At 32.9% G+C, this 13805-nt stretch overlaps 1 protein-coding gene across 15 annotated transcripts in view; it reads right to left on the reverse strand.

The window, feature by feature from the left end:
• The window catches only part of LOC143254331 (uncharacterized), a 115648-nt gene that overhangs the window by 22072 nt on the left and 79771 nt on the right, over nucleotides 1-13805 (reverse strand). For all 15 annotated transcript variants that reach the window (XM_076509327.1, XM_076509336.1, XM_076509339.1 and 12 more), the window contains 10 exons: nucleotides 12857-12951; nucleotides 10324-10410; nucleotides 9846-9957; nucleotides 8621-8657; nucleotides 8109-8284; nucleotides 7007-7085; nucleotides 6499-6605; nucleotides 5378-5531; nucleotides 1968-2085; nucleotides 1593-1710 (listed from right to left, as the gene is read on the reverse strand). In XM_076509327.1, the coding sequence (XP_076365442.1) occupies nucleotides 1593-1710; nucleotides 1968-2085; nucleotides 5378-5531; nucleotides 6499-6605; nucleotides 7007-7085; nucleotides 8109-8284; nucleotides 8621-8657; nucleotides 9846-9957; nucleotides 10324-10410; nucleotides 12857-12951 (1083 nt within the window). The remainder of the gene's footprint in view (nucleotides 1-1592; nucleotides 1711-1967; nucleotides 2086-5377; nucleotides 5532-6498; nucleotides 6606-7006; nucleotides 7086-8108; nucleotides 8285-8620; nucleotides 8658-9845; nucleotides 9958-10323; nucleotides 10411-12856; nucleotides 12952-13805) is intronic.

Raw genomic sequence — 13805 nt, forward strand, 5'->3', positions numbered from 1 at the left:
TGAAAAATGATTAAAGCAAACTACAGAATATTTTGGTCTGTGGATAACTACAGTGAACCTAACTCGACAAAAATAAGATCACAAGCTTTGAACACTTAAATGGGAAAGCCTCTGAAAAACGTTACAGCAAGGTTTCCAATACCTTAAATCCAACCTTGTTGCCTCCTCACCATGTTATTACAGTTTATGTCCAGTCATACTCTATCTGAAGAATGTTGGTCTTGAAAATAGCCCTGCAGTGCAAACTTCATTATAAAAATCTCTGTTATAAGGCTTTGAAGTCTAAAATACACCCCTTCCTCCTTGTGGCTTTTCATAAGTTCTCTAGTTTGTGAGTGATATCAGTTACCAAGTAATCATTATCACTGGTCTGATGACATAGATATTCATAGATTCTGCAACCAGTGACTTCATCAGTACATCTTCATACGATACCGTGTTGACACTCTTTCATTCTTCAGTTGCTCGAGGTATGCACGATTTGAAAAAAAAATGCCGTACAAACAACTTACATTCATGTAACTTATGTCACTTTTCCAACTGAAGATTCTGCTTTCTGATATGAATCTTCTTGTGTGGGGTAAGTGGAGAGCTTCTGGATTATACTAAGAGCTGTAGCATCACTTGTTGCAATCTCCTTTCTGACTTTTCTGGTGCCCCAAGGTGATCCACATTCATTTCATTTCAATGCCAGTAAGTACAAAGTAACCCTGACCACCTTTTTGAAACTTTACATCCTAAGTCTGAAGTATGCATATTTTGTGTCAGAAAGGGTTGTTAAAAACCCCTTTTAAAAAGCAATGCATTTTATGTAGCATAACACTACCTGTGTAAATGCCAAACAATGTTAACATTTAGTTCTGGTACATACCATTCCACTGTAGTTTTATATAAGCTAAGACTATTGCATAATTTACTGATCTGTATATTCAAAATTTTTTTTAAATATAATATACTCAACCTTCTGTAAACACCTTTGATTTGTAGTTTATTGATTTCAAGTGTTTAAGTGAATTATTTTAAATTAATATATGACAAATTAAACTGTAGCTCAAAAACTTAAATATGATCGTTACAGGAATAGGCTTAATATGTACTTAAGAAATTATCCTAGCTATTTGGGAATCTTGTCAAAATGCTTTAAATCATGTGCATTTTGTATAAAAGAGTAAGTAAACCAATGTGGTTATGTTCAGGATATACTTCAGATAATTTACAGAAAAATTTTTTTGCATCCTTAAAGTACATTCAAGTAAAATAAATAGTGGTTTTGTACTTAATACAGTTATATTTTCCTAAATCTCAAACCAACAGTAGAGGTACACAGTAATATAATAGCTAAAATACTGCATATTTTTCTTCAAATGTTTATAAAATAAACTACCTAAACCAATTGCTGAAGAATATCCAAAAATAAATTTATTCTTTGTGTCTAGGCATATGGCATTCACAATAATTTTGCACTGTTTTTCACATTCGGTACTCTATTACCATTATGTTCTCTTGAAACTTTAAATTGCTGATAAACTCCTAAACAAATTAGTAACAACCTGTGATAAAATGTTCAGTCCAAGAGTTCAGTAAATACGTACCTCCAACAGTTCTGGTTCTTCCGAGCTTATCCACAAGGTTGCTTGTAAGGTTAGCTAATGCTAATTTTCTTTTGAAACCATGTACTTTACATAAACTACCAAGGATAGTTTTCACTGGCTGAAATTACAAAAACACACACACTTAGAACCTTTTCTCTTGAGCATATGTAAAAATTATGCTATACATATATATATTGATACCATTTGATAACATTAACTATTTTTAATATATAAATAATATTCACAACTGGTCATTTCTGAATCACTCAAATGCAGTGTTTCACACAAACAAACTATATACTGCACCTAACTTAAATACAATTAAAATGTATTTTAAAATACACAATTAGCTTACAAACTGTCATTTTTCAATACCTGAGATAACAAATGTACAATTTCTTCTTGTATTTGATGACTTGCTTTAAGAAGCTCTTCTGATACAGGGTTTCCTTCTTCTTGCTTTTCATTCAAAACATTTGGGTCTTCTGGACCCCTACAGCAAAAAAAGAAAAAAGTTACATAAATAACAAATCAAACAAATTCTTACATCCATTAGATCATTTAATCATAAAAAATTGTTGACTGTGAGCTCTTACACAGTAATAAAACTCAAATGTCAGAGAGCCTGTCAGTGTGGCAAGATGGGTTAAAACTCGATTAAAATATCTGACAATGTAGCAAGATAGGGATACAAATGCTGCAGATTTTGGTTTTTGGTATTTACAGAAATTACCACAAGTGTTTAAACAATCCCTCTAACATACTTTCTTGAAAAACAGTCTCACTGATGGAATAATTATATACTTTTACATCTGAAACTACCATTCTTAATAGCAACTATTCTTTCAGAGTTAAAGAAACTTTGCAAAACATTTAATACCAATTACCAATGTTCAATATTACACTCACTCCTTTCAAACAAATTCACCAGTGTTCTGTAAGTCATTACAATGAAATATTCGATATTAGAAGCAAAATTATTTATTTAGTAAATTAAGTTCAATTAGTCAATATTAACTTTTATAGCTACATTCTACAGAGTGGTCATAAAATCTGGAATCAACTTCGAGGGTTGCAAGTTCGAATCCCCATCACACCAAACATGCTCGCCCTCTCAGCCAACTGCTAAATTAGGGATGGTTAGTGCAGATAGCCCTTGAGTAGCTTTGCTTGAAATTCAAACCAAATCAAACTGGAATCAACATAAACGTATTTTATTTGAAATGTTTTTGTATTCATTTTATGTTTTATCCTTTTTTGTTGTAGGTTTGTGTTACCCATACATGATAAACATGTCATTAATACAATGCTGGAATTATGATGTCGCAAACACATCAAGGATGGACACAGAGAAATAACTGTGGAGTTCCATAGCAAACACCCAGAAAAGAAAAACAATATCTCAACCTACAGTAGCAAAACTTTTGAAAATTTAAAGGAAACAGGTTCAATTATTGACAAATCTCGTGCTGGATGACCCAACATATCAAAAGAACTTCAAGAAAAAATCATTACAAATGTTAACACAAGTCTGAAAAATCAATTAAATACATGACAGCTGAAGTGGATGTTCCACAGAGTTCAGTTCAAAAAGTCCTTCTTAAACAGTATTTTCATCACTTTCCAGAAGAAGATGATCCAGACAAATGGGCTGAAATGTGCGTGTAGTTTTTGGACAAAAATAATGATTTCCTAAAGGGGAAATTTATTTTCTGACAAGGCCAACTATTACGTGACGGTGAGGTGGATAAACAAACTTGTTGCTGTTGATCACAGAACATTTTCCACTGGTACACTAGACGTAAAAAACACATAAACTGATAGTTTATTCGTTGGGACATTGTTAAACATGCTTGCTTATGAGTTAATGCCCCAAGTTGATGGCCTGGGAGGCATAAATCACTGGTTTACGTGCAAGACAGTGCACATCTGCATTATGAAATTCCTGTTTCAGACTGGTTGGATAACAATTTTCCTCATCTGATGAACTGAAGAGGAGTCGGGAATCACAGAATGGGCTCAAGCTCACCCAATCTGAATCTCATGCATTTTGCTGTACAGAATTGTTTAAAATCAAAAGTTTATTTTGTGAAAATTACAAGCTTGCATCATTTTAAGGATAGAATCATGCAGACAGTTGCATCTATCAATGCTGAAATGTTGGAAATTATTCATGCTGCATCATTTACAAACATGTTTTATACTTGATGATGGCCACTTTAAACAGATGTTGTAACTATGTCTTTAAATGAAATATCTTTATATTGATTCCAACTTAATGGACACCATGTAATACTGCTGTACACTGGAAAGTCATTCTATTACTTCATGTTTCTTGCAACAAACTCTACTGGTTTGGTTGTGTAAACTGAAAGCTACATCATGGGTTATTTTTATTCTGCCTCCATGGTTAACAGAACCTGATTTTTAGCATCATAAGCATGCAGAGTTACTGCTGTGTCAACATGGCGGGGGGGACAACAAACTGTACTGAATAGTATTGCTCTTAACATCCTATTGCTCATAACTGCTACGAAAATTTTGCACTACAAGTTTGTCTTATAGGCATGTAGTGTCATCACTACTTTGTGTAATGTAAGATCAGTCAGTATTAACCCTTTGAGTGTGGAACTAATTTCAGGTGAGTTCTCCAAAGGTGTCAATTATTCATTAAAAAATGAGTTAGGATTTTATTTTTATTTTTAGCACTTTTCCATTAGCTACATTTTGCTTGGTGATGTACACACAGATGTCACTAAGGTAGGAAATTCAAGGAAATTCTTGCACTATAGAGAAACGTTTTTTGTGACACCACAGAGTAAATCAACTTATCTCAGCAAACAGCTATAGACATCAAGTCTAATAAATCCATTTAGAGTATCCAAAGGAATAAAGACCTTTCAGATTCACATGAATAGCCACTTATAATCTTGAAATATCCATTTTGTACTAGCCTTCCCTAATCCAAACTAAAATTGGGTTATGCTAACATGTCTGCAGCATATTTTATTTAGTTTGAAATATTTCCTGAGCAGTAATTTAAGTAGAAGACTTCACCTATAAACATAGAATTGCTTGTAAAATACAGTGGAGCTTCGTTAAACCAGGGTATTTGGGGGGTCAACCTGCTTAACCCCAGCTTAAGTGGTCCACGGCTTAAACCTTAGTGACTGAAAAGCCGAAGTCGCCAACAGCTCCGCCGAGGAGCCTCATCCGGGCCATTGCGTGATCATTATATCAGATCATCGAATTAAAAATAATACTTTAATTATTGATCACTTTTTTCATGTATTTACCATGGATTAACTTTAATGTATGGAGAGGTGTGATTTGATAACAATGGCGGCCTCCATAAAGCTGACATAGAGAGCGGATAAGGTAGATTAACGGTCGATTTCTATTGTAATATATTTTATTTATTTCCCAAATTAAAGCAAATCCTTTTTAAATATCCCCTTGAAGTTATAAAGCCAGGATTAAATTCGTAATCCTCGTTTTTACCCGTTCTTAAATTAGCAGTGAGCCGCGATAATCCTCGCTCACAAGACTTGCTACAGCGGCTTAAGCGATTTCGCGGTTTAGTGGTCCGCGGCTTAATGGCGCTCCACTGTATAATGCCCCTCCCATTCCACCAGAAGTTTAGCTTATTTTCCATTGAAATAAAAGCAATTTCTATTCTATGTTAGGTAATTTAGAATTGGACAACACAAGGTGAATTGCATACTGATACTAGAATCTTCAATATGTATATATTAAAATATTCTTCCAGTATGATTTTAACTCACTTCAAGACACGATGTTGTCCTACAACAAATTCCAGTTTCTTGGTCCAGGGATTGATGAAACAAGACCATTCTGTTTCCATGGTGATGTAACAACCGTTAAACACCCTGAACCGATAAGGTTTGCTTCGAAATGGACAACCCTGCTCTTTCATAACTGAAAGACAGAAAATATATTATCACATATGTAGAATAATACACTGGCATTTTTCTTTAAAATTGCTCAGTTGTTATAATTACAATTTTTAAGGCAACAAAAGTGTCAAAATACCATATATATAGTTTACACAGTTACATACAATAATGTTATACAAAAATGTGCTTATACAGTTTAAGACATGTTTAATGTATACTCAAAAAACATTTTGTATCTAACATGCTATTCATAAACATCTTACCAAACCTTAAATTATAAAATACAATATTATACATATAGCTGCAATATACATACATATCTTAGTTACAATTTCAAGCCATAGAGTAAAACTGGTGACAAAAGCTCAGGTATCATGTAGTAATATAAATACTTCCAAAGGAAATAGAATTTCTAAGCACAACCACTATCCATTAGGTTACAACAGAACCACACAGGGCACCACAGTTAACCTGTACAAATGACATGTTGACCGATCATTTTATTTTTTAAAATTTGGTAGAAAATCATTTATAAATTTTTCCCATGGAGATTATTTCCTAAATGCAATGAAATATTTTCCCATAAATATTTCATTCCAATTATTCTACAATTTTTGTTGCACTTTACGAAGACTTTTCAGTTAATCTCAGGTATTTTTATGGTAAGTGAAAAAGTACTGCAAGCTATTCTTTTTATTTTGATATCATAATTATTTTGCTTTTACTTTCAAAAGTTTTTTTCCCCTTATGAACTAAGAACAACTGAATTAATCACCATTTTTCTCTGAACTAACAAAGAAGGTAGAGATACCATCATATCAACACTTGACTCAACATGTCTCTGACATCTTTCCAGTAGTATGTGGTTAGGCATAGTGCAATTTTTATTTTAAAACTAATTTAGCACTGAAAAAATATATAAATTATATTACCTAGATAACAACTGACACTTAACACTTTCTTGTTAACTTAGTAATAATTATGCCAACCTAGTTCGTAAATATCCTTCATCTGTGGCAAGTCATCCATATGATAGAAATCAAACACGGAGTTTCCCACCATGTCCTGAGGGACATAGCCTAAGTACGGTATGGCACTGTTGAAATACACGTACAAAATATTTTATTTATTAGATGCACTCATCAGGAGGTCAGAAAAATATGAAATGCTTTATTCACGACACATTTAACTTTATTTTAATCTAGGTATTCAATATCTTTAAATTAAAAAAAATGAAACTGGTGATATACAGTTATAATTAATGCTAAGTCCAGATCACTTATTAGATCTATTTAAAGAAATCAAAACACCAAAACCCTCAAGTTTGAAATAATTGTTGTTTAGACAGTATTTTGGTTCATCCGCACAATAAACTTGCACACGTTCTTCAGGGGTCTTGCAGAAACATATTGTTATTTAAGTTAATTTATCAGAAGAAGCCATTATTGAATCAAATCACTAAAATAAATAATATAACAGTACAATAGCTGAACTTACCTGCTATCAACATGACTGAAATAACAAGCCATACTGTGTCTGGTAGAAAAGGATGACATTGTTGGAATTTCATCTGGTACTGAAGGTAAAAAAAATGATACATTCCTTTAAATCTCCAGAATGGCAATCAATACTTTGTATATAAATAAAACCTATAGAAAGTAAGTTTTTCTGGTTTTTTCTTCACACAGTTAAACAAAATGAACAAACATTTAAGTCCTTCCAGTAATTTTTTGAAGCCACCAAGTCTTTATTGTACAAAATAGTTAAGTATGTATCCTTATAGTACCTCTCCAGATCTTGAAACGAATTTCTGCTAAGAAATTAAGCAATAACAATTACCCATGTTTAAAGCTTTCATTATATATGCTAACCATTATATAAAGGAATATAAGTGACTAAGTTATTAACACTTCCAACTTTCCTGTTACTGTTAAATGATAAGAAAACAAAATTCACATTCCTACCCAAGTTGAGTTTACGCATGCTTCCTATTGTGACAAACTGTTTAACCATTGAGAAAAAAAAAACTAGTGAAATAGTTTCCTGATGATGAAAAACAACAATTCTGGAATACATCTTTATCATGCCTCAGTTATACAGTAGTTTCATACTTTCATAAAATAGTTGTGTTAAAAAACACTCACTTGTAAAGCTGGCACTTTGCACATACCTGATGCCACCAAACACAAAGTTGCAATTCATCAACTCACTCTTAAATGATATTCTAAAAGCATAAATATTGATGCCAAAGTCCACGTCAACAACTCATTCTTAAACCACATTTATACAGGCACAAATATTTATGTCAATGACCTTGCTACAATTCAAAAATTAATTCTTAAACCATAATTTTATAAGTACAAATATTTATGTAAAAGACAGCATCATGACTCAAAAACTCATTTTGTAGGCACAACTGTTACAATTTGACAGAGAGCTAAATGTTTCAAGCAAATCATGTAGTTCTTCAGGAGATTACATAAATATAGCTTTAGTTCTACATTTTTAACTTAAGATTCAACAAATTACACTTCTAGGTTGATTCAACAGGACAAACCATTGCTACAAGGTGCACACTAGAGCTTTTAAAGCAACTTACCATTATAGGCTGATTTCACAGGCACAAACGTTGCTACAAGACACATGGCTCGATCACTTTCTTCCACACAGGTGCTGTCATTACACACCTCTTTGACATGTAACATGGTATGAAAAGGTTGATACTGGGGTTTCTTTTCTGAGACTCCATATCCAGATTTCAAGCCCTGATACTTCCTGTAAAAATTTCACTTAATAAAATTTCTACACACATCTGCTACAAACAGTACGTATTGTGCACTACTTTCTTTCTGTTACAATCAGGTAATATTTAATTACCTACAACCAATCATTTTAAACAAATTTAACAAACCAATGTTAAATTATGCTGATTTGCCACTTTTCTTGTTACCTGACTACAGTTTTGACAACTGTTATAGTTTCTAATTTACTCAATATTTCCTTGACTTGTAAGGAACATTACTTTAAAATATATGTTTCATTCTAAAACAGTAAAAGTCATAATAACTCGTTTCTCCAATTGTGTAGCTAATAAAATAAATTATTACTCACCGTATCCGGCAGTAGAAACTTGAACTTTCACAAGCACCTGAAATAAGTGTTAATAAAATAAGTACTGCAAAAATTAGTAACTCCTTGACAGTATGTGATAACTCCTAAAAATAAAATCACAAAAACAACCAAGTGCTTTGTCACTCCACAGGCACGCCATACCTTTTGTAACCCCTAACTTCCTTTACCAATTGAAAAACTGTATACAAAATTGATCAACTAAAAATTAGAGATTATCCAAATATTATATTTTATGTTGGAAAGAAAAATGCATTTAAAGTAATTATACTAAAATAGACCACAATTATACACATTACAGATAATTTCTTCTAATACATCCACAGGCTAAATGATAATGTCCTGATATTTTTTTGAGTGTACAGTTATAGTTCATTTTATTTTTATTATATACTTTACCAAACTTCCATTACAATTAATACTTTATAAAAAATTAAAATATTTAAATAGAGTAAACAACTATCGATATATTAAATTTCTTTCACTGACATTTCTTTTTTGTGTCACTATTACAAAATGTATTGAACATTACATGCATGGTAACACGTAACACGCTAAACATATTATTCATCTTTGAAAATCTTCCCCTTTGTGAGAACTGGCACAATCATCAGATCTGTTTCCTTGAACATTTGTTTTGTCTTCTTCCATTCCAACAGCATATTATCATCATAACGTTTTTTTTTTTTTTTAAATAAAACCTTAATAATTTTCAGTGGTATTGTTTGTTTTGAATTTTGCTCAAATCTACTCGAGGGCTATCTGCACTAGCCATCCTTAATTTAACAGTGTAAGACTAGAGGGAAGGCAACTAGTCATCATCACCCACCACAAACTCTTGGACTACTCTTTTACCAACAAATAGTGGGATTGATCGTCACATTATAATGCCCCAACAGCTGAAAGGGCGAGCATGTTTGATGTGATGGGGATTCGAGCCTGCAACCTTCAGATTACAAGTTGAATGCCTTAACCCACCTGGCCATGCAGGACCATTTTCAATGGTAACTTCTTATAAAATACCTAACAAAATTTAACATGCGTGAACTAATAATGGACAGTCAATTTTTTGGGAGGTATTTAGATGATAAAAGTGTGAACTGTATCCAGGCAAATACAGTACCTTGATTCTCACCAACAATCACAATAATCGTTAACACTAAGAAATAAACAAACACATAATGCATAATAACAAAGCAACTGTTACCTTTCTTTCCCTCTGTAAAATGTGCATTCAATCCTTGTGTAAGATAACTAGCAAAGACAACCTGGTCTCTAGGATATAAAAAGTTTACGAAGCACTGCCCGATTAGCATATCCTAAAGGGAAGAGAATAAAAAGCCTTAATTCCTTCTTATCTCAAGTACTCGTGAATGTACTTTCTGTTAGTCTTTCGTTTATGTTTCTCACAAGTTTAAAAAAAAAAAAACTGAAAGTGCATTATTTCAACACTAGGTGTCTGAAGTAATATTATCATGGGTATTTTAACATGAAATACACTGGTAAATTACCAAGTTTAATTAACATTTGTCTTACATTCTCTCCTTCTTGGAAGGAGTTGTTTAAAATTACCATACAAAATTAACCTCTGCAGAAGTCTCTAACTTTAACCTCCAATTTAAAAGTTGGTAAGATGTATTGGATAAGAGGAAGGCAAGATGATTAGTTAATTTTACATATCCTACCTTAGGATAGCCAAGTATGGCGGAAATCGAACTTGTCACATACAAAGTTGACCCATCTTGCAATGATAAAACAATACAAAATCCTTCCTGCAAAGAGAAACAACCACAGAAATTCAGTTTGTTCCCTCAAGTGAAGAAACACTATAGCATTATTACATTTAACAGACGTTTAATGTCTATTCCAACTAGATAAACAAGCAATACGCAGTTTGGAAATTCTGTTGCAATAGCTTTTGATTTGGATACGTATATACTGAAGTGCACAAAGTGTCTTAAGCTTACACTAACTAAGAGATTACTACTTTTCTAAATCTGTCAACAGTACAAATATAGTATGTGAACTCACTGTTATTATCTTTAACATATAGACAAGATTACTGTATTCACAAGGAAATAAATATTAAATACAGAGTCTTGTTTTTAACATAAATAATAAAACATCACTATGGCAGAGTTTTAATATGAATTACTAAACAGTAGTCACCAGTGTAAAAACAAAAGTTAAGAAAAAAACGTCCTCAGGGTTAATTCATGCTTTCTTAAAATTCACAAAATGCAACATGTTATAGTTCTTTGAAAGTCTCTCTGGAATTTTATGGCCAATTGCAACTAGAAAGATTATTTACAAAAGTAAACCACTACAAGTTACAAAGGTGTAGTTCATTGCACACTACAGTACATTCTGATGTATCTGGACATAGTATTCAACATAATAACTTAAAACTGGTTTGTTTGAAAAAGTCTTTATAAAACGATACACACATATACATATATTTGTGATATTCAGTTTAAAAAAAAACAAACTTTGGTAACTTAATAAAAGTTTGAAAACTAATTACTTGAGTTATTAAAACCTGCTATTGTCTTCATGAGACTGAATGAAAGGACGCAAGTTTCAACTATAAATATACACTCATAAATATAAGATAAATTTCTGTGACATAAACACAGCTTAACTGTGGGCAGATTTAACACCACAAATTTCAGATGATTATTTAAGTTCAAATAAATATTGGAATAGTTCACCCTAATAACACTGGAGTAAAAACGTTTGTTTGTTTGCTTTGAATTTCGCGCAAAGCTACGCGAGAGTTATCTGCGCTAGACATTCCTAATTTAGCAGTGAAAGACTAGAGGGAAGGTAGTTAGTCATCACCACCCACCGCCAACTCTTGGGCTACTCTTTTACCAACGCATAGTGGAATTAACCGTTATATTATAACGCCCCCACGGTTGAAAGAGTGAGCATGTTTGGTGTGACAGGGATTCGAACCCGTAACCCTCAGATTGCAAGTTGAGCGTCCGAACCACCTGGCCAGGCCTACCTTCTAAGGGTGTTTGAGTTGCACAGTTGCTTTATCTCTCTTTCTTTCTTTTTTTTTCCTCTGTGTGTTTTCTTGGTATCAGTATTACTGTGATTTTAAAGTTTAATTTTTTTAAATGGCCGACCAAACAAAGAAAAAACTGAAAAACGAAATTTGAATAATTGCCGTAATGTCATCCTGTTTTATTAAAATTACTCTATAGTTGTTATGTTCAATATATTTAATAACTCGAAGTATATTAAAATAGTTTCACTGCATTTTTAATTTTGTTCATTCAAATCTCTTTCGCACAAAAGTATTACGTAACCTCACCAACTACCATAATCTTACTTAGTTCCATGTCCTTCAACGCCTACGGATCGGTAGCACGCGTATCGACGTCATACCGCACGAGGCTCAACGCGTGACATTTTGAGCACGCGCTCCAAAACCGTGACAAAGACTGGTTTTCCAGTTCTCTCACTTAAGAGAGCCACATCTCCTGCTTTCTTTAAAATTTTTAGAGGCATTTTTCGATATAGAAAGGATTCTTTTTTTTTTTTAATCAGACATCAGGGATTTGGGTTGTTTTCAACAGCACTTTAAACGAATCTGTTAACACAAAATAGAATTGGATTCTGTGTCGAAACTACACGAAGAAACAATATTGGTGAAAGTCAACTGGGTAAAATATATCGCTCTCTTATCTAGCAAATAACTGACTGTTCTGGTAATTAAAACTAAAGCAAAACCTATTTAATTTAGCTCCACGGATACCTATGTTCATAGCTAGTGACTAAAATCATAACATTTAAATGTCTGCTCGCTGACTGAAAAAAAAAGTCAATAGCAACCACCGCCAACCAGTGGGCTACTTTATTCGAATAATGTGATCTGGGCATCACTCTTATAACACACCCACGACTTCAAAGTGAGGAGCATTACTTAATTCGGCGGTAACAGGGCCTCAGATCCACAGTCCAGCGCACTAACCACTAAGCCGCACTAAAGCCCTTCCTGTTTTATGTATAAAATACAAGTCCAATATTCAATTCTCAGTGTCTTTTTCATTCTATAGATACATATATCTAACTATATACTTCACTTACTATAAAACTGTAGCGTGCTTTCGCATTATTAATATTTGTTTTTATTTTATAATGAAAGAATGTTTTTAAAAATTCCATAACAGTGCAAAAACATGCAAAGATTTCAAACTATAAACTTACCCCATTTTTTACGATAGGTTTGGTGTTTAGATCTTTGAAAGAACCTGGCTTCAAGATGGGATCATTTTGTCCAGCCAAAAGTTCTGTGGACTTAACTGAAATGAAAACAACGACAGCTTTATCAACTCGATTCATACTTGCTACTACTTGTAATTTTCACCTGTGACGACTGAGGGCTGATCTGATGTTTTATGACGAAACGCCCGTCTACCGTTTTCTACGCCCCGCGGTCACTAAATTGTTTTTCGTCACTGAGCTTCAGCAATAATTTAAAAAAATTTTATATCAAAAAAAAAAATACGGAACATATATTAACAAAAACCTATAGACAGTTCTCATATTATGTATGGCATTTAGAAGTTGCCACCTCTCTAGTGTTAAGTGAGAATAACCAGTCGCGTGGGTAACGCTATTCACTATTGGTAAATCCGACATTTCTAGTTAACTAAGAAACGTTACACAACTTTTTTCTCTATTTACTTTAGTATTCTTACTGCGATAATTAATGTATGAATTTTCTTCTCGTCTTGATTTCGTGAATCCACAGAACGTTAATATCTGCATTAAGTAGAGTACGACAAATTGCAATTCGACCCCACATGAAACCAGTTCCTATTTATGTTGCGTTAATTCGATATCCAAGAATCGTGTCATTATATATTCTGAACCTATCCGGAGATGAAAACCTGTCATGCAAGCAAGTATAACATTGCACTCCAAAGCTATAGCACTATTATAACTGGATCAATAACGTGTACAGAAAATTGAAGGATCTCATAAGAAGAAGAAAATGGACAATTTTCAAAAAGAACAACGCAAACGTTTTGTTTTCGCTTTTTGGGAAAGAAGCGGTGGTGAAATAACAGTACGTAAAACAATAAACAGACTCTAGTAACCCGTTATACTATTCTATATTACTTTTTAAAATAGTTTAATAATTGTGGAAGCA

Source organism: Tachypleus tridentatus, chromosome 6 (assembly GCF_004210375.1).
Source record: "Tachypleus tridentatus isolate NWPU-2018 chromosome 6, ASM421037v1, whole genome shotgun sequence".
NCBI classification, from domain to species: Eukaryota; Metazoa; Arthropoda; class Merostomata; order Xiphosura; family Limulidae; genus Tachypleus; species Tachypleus tridentatus.